The following is a 21252-nucleotide window of genomic DNA, read 5'->3' as shown; positions in this document are numbered from 1 at the left end:
AATTGTATCAAATATTAAAAATTCCCCTTCAACAGATGCGTTTAAAAAAGAATGTCATTACATACTTTCTTGTATATAGGAAAATTGGTTGACTTCCCTTATTTTTTCTCAAAATTCATGACAGAATTGTTCCAAATTTTGTTGAGAATTGCTCCACTTTATAAGAGCTAAGATATTTTTTTACCCCCAAAAATCCCCCCAAATAAATGTTACCCCTAAAAATCCCCCTAAACGTGTACAAACCCCTAAATTTGGGTGAAAACCTGGCAACACTGCCAAGAAGTTAAATCGGGAGATCGTTCTTATGGGGGCTATACTAAAATATGGACCGATACTCACCGTTTTCGGCACACCTCTTTATGACCCGAAAATACCTCTAGATTTCCAATTTCAGGCAAATAGGATAAAAACTTCGGATTCTAGAAGTCAAAGAAGTAAAATCGGGAAATCGGTCTATATGGGGGCTATACCAAAATATGGACCGATACTCATCATTTTCGGCACTCCTCTTTATGGTCCTAAAATACCTCTAGATTTCCAATTTCAGACAAATTGGATAAAAAACTACGGTTTCTATAAGCCCAAGACCCCAAATCGGGAGGTCGTTTTATATGGGGACCATACCAAAACATAGACCGATACTCACAATTTTTGGCACACGTATTTATGGTCCTACAATACCTCTAGATTTCCAATTTCAGGTAAATTGAATAAAAACTGCGGTTTCTATAAGCCCAAGAAGTAAAATCGGGAGATCGGTCTATATGGGGGCTATACCAAACTATGGACCGATACTCACAATTTTTGGCACACGTATTTGTGGTCCTACAATACGTCTAGATTTCCAATTTCAGGTAAATTGAATAAAAACTGCGGTTTCTATAAGCCCAAGAAGTAAAATCGGGAGATCGGTCTATATGGGGGCTATACCAAAACATGGACCGATGCTCACCATTTTTGGCACACCTCTTTATGGTCATAATATACCTCTAGATTTCAAATTTCAGGCAAATTGGATAAAAACTTCGATTTTTATAAGCCCAAAACCCCAAATCGGGAGGTCGGTTTATATGGGGACTATATCAAAACCTGGACCGATATAGCCCATCTTCGAACTTGACCTGCCTGCAGACAAAAGACGAGTTTGTGCAAAATTTCAGCACGATTGCTTCATTATTGATTACAACAGACAGACAGACAGACGGACAGACGGACATCATTATATCGTCTTAGAATTTCTCCCTGATCAAGAATATATATACTTTATATAGTCGGAAATCGATATTTCGATGTGCTACAAACGGAATGACAAACTTATTATACCCCCGTCACCATTCTATGGTGGTGGGTATAAAAATTAATTGAGTTTTGCAATCAACATCAATTAAAAAATTAATTGAAATTTTCTAATGAAATCAATTAGTTTTTTAATCAAGAATTTTTTCTATGCCCAATTAAAACTGTGATTGATACTATTATTTTCATAATTGAAGACATTTCAATTAAAAAATTAATTGGATCAATTAATTTCGTGATTGAATCAGAAAAATTTTTTTTGTGTACCCAATCAATCATCCAGATCGAACTTCTTGATTCAGGAGGTTCAAGAAATCAAATTGGTTTATATGGGCACTATATAATTATGGACCGTTATGGGACCAATTTTCGCATGGAAATTTAAATCGGTTGAAATTAAATCTGGAAATATTCACATGAAAATTGTATCTCATGCACTGAAAAAATATTGTCGTAAGGCCAAATCGTGATTGAATCAGAAAATTTTTTTTTGTGTACCCAATCAAACATCCAGATCGAACTTCTTGATTCAGGAGGTTCAAGAAATCAAATTGGTTTATATGGGCACTATATAATTATGGACCGTTATGGGACCAATTTTCGCATGGAAATTTAAATCGGTTGAAATTAAATCTGGAAATATTCACATGAAAATTGTATCTCATGCACTGAAAAAATATTGTCGTGAGACCAAAGATTTCATGTCCTTAAAAAACGAATGCAAAGTTTGTTTAGCATAAAAGACGCATTTCTCTAATATAAAGTTTTTTTTTCTTTATCCAAAAGTCGATAAACTTTTCAATGAAGTCGTATTGTCCTTATAATTAAGTGATTTGACTTAAAAATGGGTATCATAACATGGAAGAAACATTTTTTGGGGTAAAGTCAACTTGACTTTAAAAATTCAGAAAAATTCTTTAAAATTAATGAAATCGTCTTTAAATTTGTTGTCTTTTTGCATCTTGACTACCAAAGCAAAAAATTGTTCAAAAATAGGACATGTTTTTCAACACTTTATTTTAAAGAAGTTTTTTACTTGAAACATAGCATAATTTCTACTGGAAGTCGAGTCTGAATTTGGAAAATAAAGTTGTCGTTAACTCCTTTTTAAAGGGCTTGCATAGTATATGAAGAAAAAAAAAAACTGAAAAAAAACGAAAATTTAAAATTGGCTTCCTAGAGTCAAGTACATAAAAACCAAATTTGAAAGAGAATTGTATCTTAAAAGTATCCTTACTTGATTTCTCCGCTTCTTTGGCTTGGAATCAATACCAAAATTGTTAAAGTAAAGACAAAATCTTTGGAACCGAGCATGCCTTTTTTTCAGTGTAAGCTTCATAAAACAAGCTGCCACCATAATCTCAAACAAAATATTTGTTTTTTTTTCAGTGTAGCAGTCCTATGCTACTATGATCCCTATATCTACTGTGTTTTACCCGCCTATTGTTTTCTTTTGTCTTGATACTTTTCCATTCCCTACACAAATAAATGTATTCTTATATTTTTGCCTTTTGCCTTCAATCCAAAGCCGCCCACTGGAAGAAACACTGAATGTTTCTCTTTTTCTATGTGGTGTGAGAAACGTAGAGAACAGAGAGAGAGGAGAAAAAAATTCAATATAAACATAAATATTGTAGCCATATTGGCGTGAGTCTATGGAAAGGAGAGTACTTGACGATGGCTGTATATTGCCATCAGTGTTCAATGTGTATGCGTGTGTGTGTGTGTGAGTATGAGAGCTTGTATTATAACCAACTTCTTGGCCAATACTAATTTAAGCCATGTGATACTTTTTCAAGTGAAATTTATTTCAGAGTGTGGATATGTATGTGTGTACCTTGATATGCTTCTAAATGTGTCGTTATTTGCACTGGCCATATTGAGGCAATATTTATTTGACCTCAAAATATTTGTTTCATCCAAACAAGGACGTGGTTTAAATGTAGCCATCAAAATGTTTATTTAGCATTTTCGTTAGTCCTTCGCCTAAGGAAAATGAAAATAAACGAAATTCATTGGAAAAAAAAACAGCCATCAAATGGTAATTGCCTCCTCAAGTGCCTTGGGGTCCACTAGAGATGGTCGATTTGAGGTGTAATATGAGATTCTTAAATACAGATGATTGAAGTATTTATAAAAATCTGTGACAAATGACTTTGTATTTGTGTCAATATTTGTATTGGGTGGCATTCCCTTAATTATCACATAAAATGGGAATGATTGAAAATCACAAATCACAAAGGAAATTGGATTTTTGTGGTTGCTAGTGATTGCCAAGATAAATTGGTCTAGCATACCAATCTGGTAATGGTCGAAAGAGGTGACAGAAGCAAATTTGGAAATTAGAAACAGGCAGGAGATTTTACAAATTATTTTGGTTTAACTGACACTAGTTTTTTTGGTGAAATTCAATATAACTGAGACCATTGCTAAGATTGTCAAAGATATTCCTTTAACAATAAATTAATTTTATGTGGGAAAGCATTTAGAAAAACTGTAAAATAGTCTAAAATGTATCAAGCACACTGAAAAAATCCATGCCCGGTTCCGAAGATTTTGTCTTTACACTAATGATTATACCCTAAACCACATAGTGGTCAGGGTATAATAAGTTTGATCGGCCAAAAAATGTGCCTACCAGAAATATTGATTTTAGACCCCATAAAATATATACTGATCGACTCAGAATCACCTCCTGAGTCGATCTAGCGCTTGGTGTCCGTCCGTCCGTCCGTCTGTCCATGTATTTGTTGTTTCCAGGATTCCGGTCGCAATTATTAACCGATTTGGATGAAATTTGGTACAGGGAGTTTTTTGGGCACAAGGACGAACGCTATTGAATTTGGAAGAAATCGGTTCAAATTTAGATATAGCTCCTATATATATGTATCGCCCGATTTCGAAAAATGGGGTCACGTTGCGCGTTTTTTCAAACGGATCGTCACCAAATTTGGCAAAAGGTAATCTTTTCCATCGTCCTTCAAGTCTGCAAAATTTTATCCAAATCGGTTCAGGTTTAGATATAGCTCTCATATATATGTATCGCCCGATTTTCCCAAATTTGGCCACAAAACCTGTATTTATCAACCGATCTTACTCAAAGTTGGATAAATATAATCTTCTATAGCACTAACTATATGTACAAAAAATCATCGAAATCGGTTCAGATTTAGCTATAGCTCCCATATATATGTACCGCCCGATTTTTCTAAATTTGACCATAATACCCTTATTTATCAACTGATCTTACTAAAAGTTGGCTAGATCCAGTCCTATATAGTACTTACTATATGTGCAAAATTTCATCGAAATCGGTTTAGATGTAGATATAGATCCCATATATGTATCACCCGATTTTGAAAAATTCGCCCCTAATAACCTTATGTTTGACCCTACAGGCCTCATTTCTTAACTGATCTTACCCAAATCTTGCAAAAGGTAATATTTTGTGGTATTAATCAAACCCGCAAAATATTATGTAAATTGGTTCAGATTTAGATATAGCTTCCATATATATACATCGCTCGATTTTCCCAAATTTGGCCATAGTACTCTTATTTATTAACCAATGTTACTCAAATTTCAAATTGATGTACTAGCCGATCGTACTTATACGTACTTGTAGCTCTTACATAAGAATATTGCTCGATTTTTACAAATTTGTATTTATTACTCACACTAATTTAACGATTTTCTCTTTTTTAATAATGGGATCAATATTAGAGGCATACTAACTCCGTAGGCGCAATATCAACACAGCCAGTGTTGCTAGAAGTAGGGGAAATTCCCTATATATAGGGTTTTTGTAATATTTAGCGTCTTGTAGGGACGTAGGGCCACAATGTAGGACATTTTCACTCAACACAATTTGTAATAATTTTTACATTTTGGTGGCTCTAGAGGAGGAAATTAGAAGCCGGCAAGGCTTGATCTTTAACAATGTGTGGTAAACTTTATGCCTGTAGAGAATTTTGTCAACATTTTATTTCTATAGAACATTTTGTCAAAATTGTATTTCTATATAAATTTTTTTCAAAATATTATTTCTATAAAAAATTTTCCCAAAATTTTATTTCTGTGGAATTTTTTCTCAAAATTTTATTTCTATAGAATTTATTGTCAAAATTTTCTATAAAAAATTTTCTGACAAAAATTTGTTTAAAGAAACTTTTTCCAAAATTTTATTTTTATAGAGATTTAACAAAAAAGATTACTAATTTGGGTAGAATTCTGCCAACTGTGGCAACCGTGGTGGTAATACAAATCAAAGATAATTGAGAAGAAGATGCAGTCTTGTCATAGCAAAACTGAAGCACCAGAGGACTCTGTCAACAAAATATCATAAAGTTTGCGTCGACGTGTCTCTCAAATGTACTGCCGTTTGCGTCGGAAAATATCAAAACATTTCTGTTTTTCATAAATTTCTGAATAAAAACCCACAAAAGCAATACCGAAACGATTGTACAAAATTAAAGTAAAACGTATGTGTATTTTAAAGTAAATATTCATTATGGTTTTATGTGAATATTGCCGTTTAAATTTATTCCTGGGCAGAGCTGCTTTGGAAAAAATTGACAAATAAAACAATTTTTTTCTCATAGCCCTCTACACCTTGACATTTGTTTTCTCTTTATAAGAACACAATGCTTAATCTTGTTATACTCAATTATCTTTGTACAAATTTATATTCTAAGTTATATACGTTGCATATTCATGTTTTAACATAATAAAGTACTTAGAACCATTTTTGTTTTGTAAATTTTTTTTTAAATTTAACGAAAAATATAGTAGGGAAAATTGTTTGGGAATTTACGGGAAAGTAGGGAACTTGTTTTGTCCTTGTAGGGTAAACCGAAGATTTTCCGTGGCAACATTGACTATGAGCTATAGTCAGATTGACACAAAGCACCCATAGACATGTACCCCTTAATTTTCTTAAATATGCAACTGCGGTTTATCTCCCAGACCTATATGTTACCCCACAAATGCTTATGATTACTAATTCTGTAATGGTGGTTTAGGGTATGATATAGTCGGCCCCGCCCGACTTTCTACTTTACTTACTTGTTTGGGTATTGATTCCGAGCCAAAGAAACGAAGATTTGAAGTAAGGATACATTTAAGACACAATTCTCTTTTAAATGTGAGTTTTGTGTACTTGATTCTAGGCAACAAATTTTAATATATTCGTTTTTATACCCTTCACCACTACTGTGGTACAGGGTATAATAAGTTTGTACATTTGTATGTAATGCCAAGAAGGAAAAGTCTGGGACCCATCGTTTAGTATACCGATCGTCTTAGAATTAAATTCTGAGTTGCTTTAGCGATGTCCGTCTGTCTGTCTGTATATGTAATTTGTGTGCAAAGTACAGCTTGCAGTTTAAGTCCGATCGCCCTCAAATTTGGCACAGAGTTGGCTCAAAGACAATAGCTATTGATTTTGGAAAAAATCGGTTCAGATTTATATATAGCTGCCATATATATTTATCACCGATCTGGTCATAATTGACGTATTTATCAACGTATTTTCTCAAAATTTCGGCCAGCCAAATATTTTGGGGCATAGCATAGAAGACGCATTTCCCAAATATAAAGTTTTTTCCTTGTCCAAAAGCCGATAAACTTTTCAATGTAGTCGTATTGTCCTTATAAATAAGTGATTTTACTTAAATATGGATATCATAACATGAAAGAAAAATTTTTTGGACTAAGTCAACTTGACTTTAATAATTCAGAAAAATTCTTTAAAATTAATGAAATTATCTTTAAATTTATTGCATTTTTGAATCTTTACTACAAAGCAAAAAATCGTTCAAATATAGCTATATCTAAATCTGAACCGATTTCAATCAAATTTGGCACACATGACTATACTACCAACTGTACTCCTAGTGTAAAATTTCAAGCTAATCGGGATAAAACTCTGGCTTTTGAGTCCATATAAGTGCATATCGGGCGAAAGCTATATATGGGAGATATATCTGAATATGAACCGATTTCAACCAAAATTGGTACGCATAGCTACAATGCTAATTCTACTCCCTGTGCAAAATTTCAACCAAATTGGGCCAAAACTCTGGCTTTTAGGAACATATTAGTCCATATCGGTCGAAAGATATATATGGGAGCTATATCTAAATCTGAACCGATTTCAATCAAATTTTGCACACTTGACTATACTACTAATTGTATCGTAGTGCAAAATTTCAACCAAATTCGGCCAAAAATCTGGCTTCTGGGGCCATATAAGTCCATATCGGGACTTATTGATTCTTCCAAAATCAATAAGGTTCTATTCTGACCCAAATTAGGAACATGTGCCAAATTTGAAGGCGATTGGACTTAAATTGCGACCTAGACTTTGATCACAAAAATGTGTTCACAGACAGACGGACGGACAGACGGACATGGTTATATCGACTCAGGGACCCATCCTGAGCATTATTGCATAAGACACCATCTGTCTATCTCGTCTCCTTCTGGGTGTTACAAACATATGTACTAACTTATAATACCCTGTTCCACAGTGTGGCGCAGGGTATAAAAAGTGATGAACATTTCTTAATCCATATAAAACCTCTAAGCCAATTCAGAAAGTAATTGAAAATAGTTACCTTTTTAAATAAAAAATTAATTGGGGTTTGCATTCAAAATCAATTAAATTTTTAATTGAATCAATTAAAAAATTAATTGAAAATTGCTAATGACATCAATTAATTTTTTAATCAAAAATTTTTTCTATGCCCAATCAAAACTGTGATTGATACTATCATTTTCGTGATTGAACACATTTTAATTAAAAAATTAATTGGATCAATTAATTTCGTCATTGAATCAGAAAATTTTTTTTGTGTGTAGATACACTTTCCATGTCCGCAAATGGATATTTCGATGTGCTATAAACTGAAAAGTAAACTTTTAATACATGATACAACAACAAACGTTTTTCCATGTTCATATTTCTGATAGTGTAAGCAGTTGTTGCTTCTCACGAAAAGACACTTAGAGATATAGAAAAACAATTTAACGATAACGATATGTTTATTAGGAAATTAGGGAAAATTTAAGAGTTTTATTAAGAAAAAAAAGCAACAATAAAAACAACAAAGAAAGTTTTGTGAAAATTGAAGCACAAAACTTTTTTGCTTTTATTCTAGAATTTCAGAGGTTTGTGGCTGTTGTGCAATTGCTTAAGTTTACCCCATATGACTATGAGGGATGATAAGAGAGTTGGGATTAAATTAAGGCAGATGGCTTAATATTGGCGATAGCCTTATAAATACGTAGGGACTAAAGTTTTATATGAAGACATTAAAATGCTTGAGTTGCTGTTTGGCCGCAATTGTGTGCTCAGAAAATATTCGTGATAATATAACAGCCGTATGGTTTGTTTCCTGATTACAACAATTTACTCCATAATCTTCTTGTTGGGGCATTTGGATTTGATATAACCTGGAGGGTTTACAAGTTGGAATAAACCATCTTAAATTTTATCTTAAATATAAGGCAGGAATTTTTCCCTTAAGGATTTTATTATTGATTCCGAGCCAAAGATTCGGCTTCTTTAAAATAAAGACATTTATTAGCAACCTATCTGGCTAGGATCAATGAAACTAAAATTAAGATACAGATATCTTTTATCGAATTTTCATTCTCTTTTGGCGGTATATTAATAAAACTATTCACGTACAAACAATTGCCAGTTTAAAAATCCAAATTATGACGGATACTTCAAAGTAAAAATGTTTTTCTTACGCCCATTTTCATGAAGCTCCGTTAGTGCTACGTTAGCTATCGAAATTTTAAACCATGATATCTACATATCTGTCATCTTGCGTATATGTCCCAAATGCCAGTTAGAAACTTAACTGCTGAAAATTTTTCAGTTAAGGTTAACCGGTCTAAAGACATTTCAATTTTTCTTTCTGTTAACTGGCAGTTAAAGCCTAACGGAGCTACATGAAAATGGCCGTTAATGTCATTAAAACTTTAAACCAAAGGTGCTAAATCCTCAAAATAAGTCTTATCCGATATTTGAAGCGCATTTATCTGAAATTTATAATTTTATCTGAAATTTAAAAATTCAATATTTCAGTTAATTTACGGACGATTTCCTTAAATAAAAAAATACGTTTCTTAATTTTAAGGAAATTTGACATGCGAGTTTAACCGAGGAACACAAATTTCTGAAATTTGTGTCCTAAATTTAACGAAAGAAATTTTTGAAGCAAAGATTATAAACCTATTTAATTTAATTTTTATTATTTTAAAGAAATTTGTCCTTAATAGTTTGTAAATTGCACATTCTAAAGTTTAGGATTTGTAATCTTTAATATCACGTAAATATTTTTTTCAGCGTAAACCGATCCCCCGATTTGGCTTGCGGAACCTCTAAGAGAAGCAAGTTTTATCCGATCCGGCTGAAATTTGGTACATAGTGTTAGTATATTGTCTCTAATAACCATGCAAAAATTGGCCACATCGGTCCATAATTATATATAGTCCCTATATAAACCGATCCCCCGATTTGGCTTGCGGAGCCTCTAAGAGAAGCAAATTTCATCCGATCCGGCTGATATTTGGTACACGGTATTAGTATATGGTCTCTTACAACCATGCAAAAAGTGGTCCACATCGGTCCATAATTATATATAGCCCCCATATAAACCGATCACCAGATTTGACCTCCGGAGCCTCTTGGAAGACCAAAATTCATCTGATTCAGTTGAAATTTGGTACATGGTGTTAATATATGGCCTCAAAGACCCATGCAAAAATTGGTCGATATCGGTCCATAATTATATATAGGCCCCATATAAACCGATCCCCAGATGTGACCTCCGTAGCCCCTTGGAAGAGCAAAATTCTTCCAATTCGGTTGAAATTTGGTACGTGATGTTAGTATATGGTATCCAACAACCATGCAGGAATTGGTTCCTATCAGTCCATAATTATATATAGCTTCCATATAAACCGATCCCGAGATTTGGTTTTGGAGCCTCTTGGAGGAGCAAATTTCATCAGAGTCAGTTGAAATTTGGTACATCGTGCTAGTATATGGCCGTTAACAACAGGGCTGTGGAGCCGGAGTCGGAGTCGGAGTCTTGGAGTCGGAGTCTGAAGATTTTGCTGGAGTCGGAGTCGTAAAAATTTTGCTCGACTCCGACTACGGCTAAACCAAATTTTTTAAAACACTTCACATTTTTGTACCTAAGCAAGTTTTTACGCAAATTAGTTTCCATTGCGTTATTCATTCGATCAATGTACAGCATGATTGTAAATGAAAATCAACTTCCAATTACGGCTATCTTTTGATGTTTCCTAGAATGTTAGACTAGCAGATGGGCTGGATCGATCCATTTTAATACCCGAAATTATTATTATACCCTAAACCACATAGTGGTCAGGGTATAATAAGTTTGATCGGCCAAAAAATGTGCCTATCAGAAATATTGATTTTAGACCCCATAAAATATATACCGATCGACTCAGAATCACCTCCTGAGTCGATCTAGCGCTTGGTGTCCGTCCGTCTGTCCATGTATTTGTTGTTCACAGGATTCCGGTCGCAATTATTAACCGATTTTGATGAAATTTGGTACAGGGAGTTTTTTGGGCACAAGGACGAACGCTATTGAATTTGGAAGAAATCGGTTCAAATTTAGATATAGCTCCCATATATATGTATCGCCCGATTTCGACAAATGGGGTCACGTTGCGGATCGTCACCAAATTTGGCAAAAGGTAATCTTTTCCATTGCCCTTCAAGTCTGCAAAATTTCATCCAAATCGGTTCAGATTTAGATATAGCTCTCATATATATGTATCGCCCGATTTTCCCAAATTTGGCCACAAAACCTTTATTTATCAACCGATCTTACTCAAAGTTGGCTAAATATAATCTTCTATAGCACTAACTATATGTGCAAAAAATCATCGAAATCGGTTCAGATTTAGCTATAGCTCCCATATATATGTACAGCCCGATTTTTCTAAATTTGGCCATAAAACCCTTATTTATCAACCGATCTTACCCAAATTTGGCTAAATGTAGTCTTCTATAGCACTAACTATATGTGCAAAAAATCATCGAAATCGGTTTAGATTTAGATATAGCTCCCATATATATGTATACCCCGATTTTCCCAAATTTGGCCATAGAACCCTTATTTATTAACCGATCTTACTAAAAGTTGGCTAGATCCAGTCCTCTATAGTACTAACTATATGTGCAAAATTTCATCGAAATCGGTTCAAATTTAGATATAGCTCCCATATATGTATCGCCCGATTTTGAAAAATTCGCCCCTAATAACCTTATGTTTGACCATACAGGCCTCATTTCGTAACTGATCTTACTAAAATCTTGCACAAGGTAACCTTTTGTGGTATTAATCAAACCCGCAAAATATTATGCAAATTGGTTCAGATTTAGATATAGCTTCCACATATATGCATCACTCGATTTTCCCAAATTTGGCCATAGTACTCTTATTTATTAACCAATGTTACTCAAATTTCAAATTTTGATGTACTAGCCAATTGTACTTATACGTACTTGTAGCTCTTAGATAAGAATATTGCTCGATTTTTACAAATTTGTATTTATTACCCACATTAATTTAACGATTTTCTCTTTTTTAATAATGGGCTCAATATTAGTGGCATACTAACTCCGTAGGCGCAATAACAACACAGCCAGTGTTGCTAGAAGTAGGGGAAATTCCCTATATGTAGGGTTTTTCTAATATTTAGCGTCTTGTAAGGACCTAGCTAGGACCACAATGTAGGGACATTTTCACTAAACACAATTTGTAATAATTTTTACATTTTGGTGGCTCTAGAGGAGGAAATTAGAAGCCGGCAAGGCTTGATCTTTAACAATGTGTGGTAAAATTTATTCCTGTAGAAAATTTTGTCAACATTTTATTTCTATAGAACATTTTGTCAAAATTGTATTTCTATAGAATTTTTTTTTTTCAAAATATTAGTTCTATAAAAAATTTTCTCAAAATTTTATTTCTGTGGAATTTTTTCTCAAAATTTTATTTCTATAGAATTTGTTGTCAAAATTTTATTTATATAGAAACATGTCTTACAAAAATTTGTTTATAGAAACTTTTTCCAAAACTTTATTTTTATAGAGATTTAACAAAAAAGATTACTAATTTTGGTAGAATTCTACCAACTGTGGCAACCGTGGTGGTAATACAAATTTATATTCTAATTTATATACATTGCATATTCATGTTTCAAGATAATAAAGTACTTAGAACCATTTTTGTTTTCCAAATTTTTTAATTTAAACGAAAAATATAGTAGGGAAAATTGTTTGTGAATGTATGGGAAAGTAGGGAACTTTTTTTGTCTTTGTAGGGTAAACCGAACATTTTCCCTGGCAACATTGACTATGAGCTATAGTCAGATTGACACAAAACACCCATAGACATGTACCCCTTAAATTTCTTAAATATGCAACTGCGGCTTATCTCCCAGACCTATATGTTACCCCACAAATGCTTATGATTACTAATTCTGTAATGGTGGTTTAGGGTATGATATAGTCGGCCCCTCCCGACTTTCTACTTTACTTACATGTTTTAATTTTATTTTAATGCCATATACATATGTGGAATATTGACAGAAAATTTTTTCAAAGTTGTTTTTTATAGAAACTTTGTCAAAATGTTATTTCTATAAAAAGTTTTGTCAAAATTTTATTTCTATAGCCAATTTTGTCAAAATTCTATTTCTATAAAAAAATTATTCAAAATTTTTTTACTATAGAAATATTTTTTCTATAGAAAATTTAGTCAAAATTTTATTTCTATAGAAAATTGAGTCAAAAATTTGTTTCTATAGAATATTTTGCAAAATTTTATTTCTATAGACAATTTTGCAAAAGTTCGTTTGTTACACAAATTTTTTTAATTTTATTTCTATTGATATTTTATTTCTATAAAAATTTAGTCAAAATTTTATTTCTATAGAAAATTTGCCAAAAATTTATATTAATACTTTTTTTATTAGAAAATTTTGTCAAAATTTAATTTCTATAGAAAATTTAGTCAAAATTTTGTTTCTGTAGAATATTTTGCAGAATTTTATTTACTACACAAAATTTTTTCTAAAATTGTATTTTTATTTATAATTTTTTTCAAAATTTTATTTCTATAAGAAAAAATTGTCAAATTTTATTTCTATAGCAAATTTTCTCAAAATTTTTTTTCTTACTGATGCTCACTGCTATAAAAAAAGTATTCAAAATTTTATTACTATAAAAATATATATTTTTCTATGTAAAATTTAGTCAAAATTTTGTTTCTATAGAATATGTTATTTTGCAAAATTTTATTTGCTACACATTTTTATACCCTTCACCACTACTGTGGTACAGGGTATAATAAGTTTGTGCATTTGTATGTAACGCCAAGAAGGAGTAATCATAGACCGACCTTTTAGTATACGGATCGGCTTAGAATTAAATTCTGAGTCGATTTAGCGATGTCCGTCTGTCTGTCTGTCTGTCTGTCCGTCTGTCTGTCCGTCTGTCTGTCCGTCTGTCTGTCTGTCTGTCTGTTGATGTATTTTTGTGTGCAAAGTACAGCTCGCAGTTTTAGTCCGATTGTCCTAAAATTTGGTATAGGATCCTGTTTCGGCTCAAAGACGATCCCTATTGATTTTGGAAAAAATCGGTTCAGATTTAGATATAGCTGCCATATATATTTTTCACCGATCTGGTCATAATTGGCGTGTATATCAACCGATCTTCCTCAAATTTCGTACATCCGAATATTCTATGAGTCTCGAAAAACTTGCAAAATATCAGCAAAATCTGTTCAGATTTAGATATAGCTCCCATATATAGCTTTCGCCCGATTTACACTCATATGACCACAAAGGCCAATTTTTAACTCCGATTTAGTTGAAATTTTGCACAGGGAGTAGAATTAGCATTGTAGCCATGCGTGCCAAATTTGGTTGAAATCGGTTCAGATTTAGATATATCTCCCATATATACCTTTCGCCCGATTTACACTCATATGAGCACAGAGGCCAATTTTTAACACCGATTTAGTTGAAATTTTGCACAGGGAGTATAATTAGTATTGTTACTATGCGTGCCAAATTTGGTTAAAATCGGTTCAGATTTGGATATATCTCCCATATATAGCTTTCGCCCGATTTACACTCATATGACCACAGAGGCCAATTTTTAACTCCGATTTAGTTGAAATTTTGCACAGGGAGTAGAATTAGCATTGTAGCTATGCGTGCCAAATTTGGTTGAAATCGGTTCAGATTTAGATATAGCTCCCATATATATGTTTTTTCTGATTTCGACAAAAATGGTCAAATTACCAACATTTTCCTTGTAAAATCGCCACTGCTTAATCGAAAGGTTGTAAAAATGACTCTAATTTTCCTAAACTTGTAATACATATATATCGAGCGATAAATCATAAATAAACTTTTTTGAAGTTTCCTTAAAATTGCTTCATACTTAAACGTTTCCCATATTTTTTTTACTAACATTGTGTTCCACCCTAGTGCATTAGCCGACTTAAATTTTGAGTCTATAGATTTTGTAGAATTCTATCAAATTCTTCCAGATCGAGTGATATTTAAATTTATGTATTTGGGACAAACCTTCATATATAGCCCCCAACACATTTGACGGATGGGATATGGTATCGAAAATTTAGATCTACAAAGTGGTGCAGGGTATAATATAGTCGGCCCCGCCCGACTTTAGACTTTCCTTACTGGTTTTTTTTAAATTGTATTTCTATTGGTAACTTTTTCAAACTTTTATTTCTATAAAAATTTTTGCCAAATTTTATTTCTATAAAAATTTTATTTAAAATTTTATTTCTATATATTTGGTCAAAATTTGATTTCTATAAAAAAGTTTGCCAAAATTTTATTTCTATAGAAAATTTTGTCAAAATTTTGTTTCTGTAAAAAATTTTGCAAAATTTTATTTACTAGACAAAAATGTATGCTCACTGATGCTCATTGCTAAGTCGAAAACTTGTAGAAATGACTCAAATTTTTCAATGAATGAATCATAAATACATTTTTGCGAAATTGTCTAAACAATTATAAATATTTCCCAAATATTGCCTGAGATTTTATAGAAGTCTGATTTGAGATTTTGTGCAGAGTATATTATAATCAGCCCGCCCGACTTTAGACTTTCCTTGCATTTTTATTTTTTGTTAAAATTGTCTTACATCCCATAAAGTTAGATTTAAATTTAAAGTACATAGATTTTGTAGAAGTATATACAATTTTGTCTAAATCGATTCAGATTCAAATTCATGCATATGGGAATATAAACATTTATACAGCTCGCAACAAATTTAAAGAATTTGAGATAGTATCAATAATTTTGGTCCACAAATACATACACCCAGAAAAAAGTGACCCCTTCTTTAAGTTAAAATGAACTCATTGTGAAGAAAGTTGAACTTCGTATAGCGCCAAAGACATTTTTATTTGTTTGAACGATGTGATTTTCGTAGAAATTAGGAATAATGCATTCCATATATTAGTTAACATTTTCCTATATTTACATACCACTATACTACAGAATGAAAAAATTTAACTAATTTGAATTCATATATGGAATGATTTTATTGAAATTTTTTCATTCATTTCGACAAATCTTACACATTTGTGGTAAAACTTTTACTTCATAATTAGAACTGCTTACCTTCGTTTTTAAATACAATTTTATTTATTTCTATAAGCAATTTTATCTTCAATAAAAGACATGTTTTATTAATATATTGAATATATTTATTAAGAATCAACAGCATCGAATGTTTTTGAAATATTAGTTTATTATTCCACTATTTCCAATTTCCGTGTGATATTATCAACTGTAAAACGCACTTTTTCTTCTTCTTGTACTTTTCACTTTTAATAAGTTGCTGCCTAACGATTTTGTCATCCTTTTACAATTTCAATACCTACAAATATAAAAAATCATAAAACATTTTTGTTGCAACAGGTTAGCGTCACTGAATATTACCTGATAATTGAAGATTCCAAAATGAAGACAAATGAAAGGGTTGTTATTCTGCTGGTGTTTTCTTTCTTTATACACTATCACGAACATTGATAGATTTATTTAAAAAACGAACTTTTTTCTCACTAATTTAAAATAACAAATATTTTATATATTTTATTTGTTATTTATTATATTATTTTACCATATTATTTTTTTTAACAATCTCTCCGTATACGAAAACAACGCGATTCCAACTAAAAAAACAACCGACGCGCAAATATATCGATTACACCCACGCGCAAACACATCGATTACGATGACAGGTATCGATTACAGGTAGACAATAGAAATTTAGGAAAATTTCCTATATTCTAACAAGTGTGTTTCCTTAAGTTTTGAAAGGATTGCATACTTCTTAGTACGAATGAACTAAAATATTTTTCTATGCCAAGTGTTGTTCGTATGTATGAAAAACTTTCTATTATAAAGGAAGTCGCAATTATCATTTTATAAGAAATTTTACTAATTTTGAGGAAACTTGGTTTTAGTTCGGTTTTTGTTTATTTTTACGAATGCTTTGTTATCGGCGAATAAAATTTTCTTTTTCAGTAGTAAATTCTGATACCCAGCAAAGAAAATAGTATGAGTAAAATTCCATGCCTTATTCTAGTTAATGAACTATTCCTAACTGCTTACAGTTTAGGATTTTTTTACTGAAACGAGTAAATTTTATTATTTTTCACAAAAATGTACCTTAATGGAAATAAAATGGATAAACTATATTGATGAAAATTTTTTCCTTTAGTTTCGAAGGCACTTTTTTCTGGGTGTATACTGTTGGTATCTTCTCATATTATGATGGGTATTTATAGCATTATTTTATTTATTAAACATTGCCCTAAATTTGAAATATAGAGTTTAATTGGCATCTAATGTGAAATTAAGACCTTTTTTTGCACACATAAATAAATACGATACTTTATATCGATCCACTTACGGTACCCCACAATAGAACTACAAATTCGTGGTATTAAAATGAGATTTAGTTATATTACCCGGAGTCGACTCCGGAGTCGGAGTCGAGCTGATGAAAAATGCTGGAGTCGGAGTCGGAGTCGTGCAAAATTGGCTCGACTCCACAGCCCTGGTTAGCAACCATGCCTAACTAGGTACATATCGGTCTATAGTTATATATAGCCCCCAGATAAATCGATCCCCAATCACACAAAAATTGGTCCATATAAAGTTCATAATTGTCCATATAAAGTTCATATAAGCGACCCCCATATTTCAATTCTGGCTCTCTACGTACCGTGCCAAAAGTCCATACCGATTCGTAATTATGTTATAAAGGGTGATTTGTTAAGAGCTTGATAACTTTTTTTAAAAAAAAAAAACGCATACAATTTGCAAAATCTCATCGGTTCTTTATTTGAAACGTTAGATTGGTCCATGACATTTACTTTTTGAAGATAATTTCATTTAAATGTTGACCGCGGCTGCGTCTTAGGTGGTCCATTCGGAAAGTCCAATTTTGGGCAACTTTTTCGAGCATTTCGGCCGGAATAGCCCGAATTTCTTCGGAAATGTTGTATTCCAAAGCTGGAATAGTTGCTGGCTTATTTCTGTAGACTTTAGACTTGACGTAGCCCCACAAAAAATAGTCTAAAGGCGTCAAATCGCATGATCTTGGTGGCCAACTTACCGGTCCATTTCTTGAGATGAATTGTTCTCCGAAGTTTTCCCTCAAAATGGCCATAGAATCGCGAGCTGTGTGGCATGTAGCGCCATCTTGTTGAAACCACATGTCAACCAAGTTCAGTTCTTCCATTTTTGGCAACAAAAAGTTTGTTAGCATCGAACGATAGCGATCGCCATTCACCGTAACGTTGCGTCCAACAGCATCTTTGAAAAAATACGGTCCAATGATTCCACCAGCGTACAAACCACACCAAACAGTGCATTTTTCGGGATGCATGGGCAGTTCTTGAACGGCTTCTGGTTGCTCTTCACTCCAAATGCGGCAATTTTGCTTATTTACGTAGCCATTCAACCAGAAATGAGCCTCATCGCTGAACAAAATTTGTCGATAAAAATGCGGATTTTCTGCCAACTTTTCTAGGGCCCATTCACTGAAAATTCGACGTTGTGGCTCGTTAGTAAGTCTATTCATGATGAAATGTCAAAGCATACTGAGCATCTTTCTCTTTGACACCATGTCTGAAATCCCACGTGATCTGTCAAATACTAATGCATGAAAATCCTAACCTCAAAAGAATCACCCTTTATATACATAACTTTTTTGTCTAATATATACCACGTATGGACTAACTCACAATTTAGAAAACGATGTTAAGAAATTTGAAGATACCACAACCCAAGTAATTCGATTGTGGATGACAGTCTTTCGTAGAAGTTTCTACGCAATCCATGGTGAAGGGTACATAAGATTCGGCCTGGCCGAACTTACGGCCGTATATACTTGTTTTCAATGCATACAGATCTGAACATCGTTCATAAAGACACTACAATGGAACGGATGCATAAATCATTGTCATACATTCCATGGCCAGCCAATGTAATATATTTTGCTTTACACATATTCTTTAAAATATCGTGGTAACTTTTAAATACCAATTTACCATTTCACTAATTTATATATCCTTTCGGTCTTTTATTTACAGCCGAAAATATCCACTTGGATGACTTGTATACACGTTACAGACAACGTTTACGTAAATCCCTATTTCGCTCCGGTTTATGGATATCTCTGGCAGCATGTTTGGTATCAATTATAATTGGAATTATTTACCAACAGGTAAGTAAACTACATTTTGCTGTACTTTCAAAAACATCCCATAAACATTGATTCTAAATCGAAATTGCATCATCGATAAAGGTATACATATATAAATGTATGTAATCTAGGAATGCAAAAAAAAATTGTGAAAATCGACTTTTTTTCGTATGCCTTGGTAAAATTGACTTAAATCGACTTTTAACGAAAACTTGAAAAATTGAAAAATCGACGTTGGGACATTCACTGAACAAAAAACCATTGACCTAATATGCAAGATTATGCAACCTTAAACGTAGGACACGGAATATTAATAACAAATTTCTTTGAATTAATGAAATTTAATTAAAAGAAAGTTTAATTAAATTTCTAGGACACGAATCTTGGAAATTTGTATCCCTCCGTAAAAGTCGTATGTCTTTGTAGTTGGGCAAAATATCCTTAAAGTAAAGAAAACAATTGAAATGAAAAACTGAATCTTTGAATAAAAGATAAAAAGCTTCAAAAATAGGTTAATACATATTTTGAGGATTTTGCATCTTTGGTTTAAAGTCTAGAAAATATTTTTTGCTTTGTGGACAAACTTCACGTTGGTCCAAATTATATTATAAATGAATTTTATCACTTGCATATTAATGAATTGCATTTTTGAAATAATGAATTATGGATTAAAATGTACTCTCTGTCTTGCTTTGAATTATAAATGTGAATTATTGGCAATAACTTTTAGTAAAATCTTACTGAATTATTATCGATAAAAATCTATTGTGAATTTTTCCTAATTGAATTTAGTACATTAAGCTATCATCGGTTTAAGACGCTTTCTTTTGTAACCACTTTTCATCCAACTTTCAAACGGTGAGCATTATTACATATACATATCTCTCTTCTCATTTCTTTCCTATTTTCAATAAGCATTATAAATTTACATTTGAAACTAAAACTCCCATGTGTTATTATTTCATCTCTTTCCGGTTGGTTTTACTTCCGCAACGATATTCGTTGATTATTTCTCATTGCTCTGAGGAATAAGCAACCAAACCACGCTCATACAGTCCACTCGTTCTCTACAGGGGTACTTCACAATAACAACAACAGTACACTTTGCGTTGATCCACTTTTCTGCTTTGAAATCCCCCCTCCTCCTCAGCACTTTGAAGTATCTGTTATTGTTTCGCTGGCATTTGTTTGTACACACAAAACCAAAATTCTGATTCAATCACCAAATTAATTGCTCCAATTAACTTTTTAATTGAAATGTCTTCAATCACAGAAATGATAGTATCAATTAAAAAATTGATACAACTAAAAATATAATCGACACAATTAAATTTTGTGATTGATTTTGTTTCGATTAAAAAATTTGTAGAATCAATTAAATTTTTAATTGAATATTTTTTAAAACTCAATTAAAATAAAAAGAAGTATATACGGCCAGGCCGATGCTTATGTACCCTCCACAGTGGATTGCGTAGAAACTTCTACTGCAGACTGTCATCCACAATCGAATTACTTGGGTTGCGGTAACACTTGCCGATGGCAAGATATCTTAAAACTTCCTAACACCGTCTTCTAAATTGCAAGGTAGTCCATATGTGGTATATATTAAACTAAAAAAGTCCGATTAAATAAGTATATAATTAAGTTTGACAAAATTTTCTATAGAAATAAAATTTTGATAAATATAATTTTTACAACATTTTCTATAGAAGTAAAATTTGGAGAAAATTTTCTATAGAAATAAAATTTTGTCAAAATTTTCTATAGAAATAAAATTTTGTCAAAATTTTCTATAGAAATAAAATTTTGACAACATTTTCTATAGAAACAACATTTTGACAAAATTTTCTATAGAAATAAAATTTTGACAAAATTTCCAATAGAATTAAAATTTTGACAAAATTTTCAATAGAATTAAAATTTTGACAAAATTTTCAATAGAATTAAAATTTTGTCAACATTCTCTACAGATTTAAATTTTTAACAACATTTTCAATAGAATTAAAATTTTGTCAACATTCTCTACAGATTTAAATTTTTAACAACATTTTCTATAGAAATAAAATTTTGACAAAATATTCAATAGAAATAAAATTTTGGTAGATTATTTTTGGTTCGAGTGAAAACCATATACTAA

At 32.0% G+C, this 21252-nt stretch overlaps 1 protein-coding gene across 2 annotated transcripts in view; it reads left to right on the top strand.

Annotated features, from left to right (window-relative positions):
• Window positions 1–21252, top strand: part of Ac76E (adenylate cyclase type 2 Ac76E) — a 327480-nt gene that overhangs the window by 208537 nt on the left and 97691 nt on the right. For both annotated transcript variants that reach the window (XM_075305180.1, XM_075305179.1), the window contains exon 4: window positions 19003–19136. In XM_075305180.1, the coding sequence (XP_075161295.1) occupies window positions 19003–19136 (134 nt within the window). The remainder of the gene's footprint in view (window positions 1–19002; window positions 19137–21252) is intronic.

Source organism: Haematobia irritans, chromosome 4 (assembly GCF_050003625.1).
Source record: "Haematobia irritans isolate KBUSLIRL chromosome 4, ASM5000362v1, whole genome shotgun sequence".
NCBI lineage: Eukaryota > Metazoa > Arthropoda > Insecta > Diptera > Muscidae > Haematobia > Haematobia irritans.
Note: the sequence above shows the minus strand (reverse complement) of the source record. Positions and strands in the feature narration are given on the sequence as shown.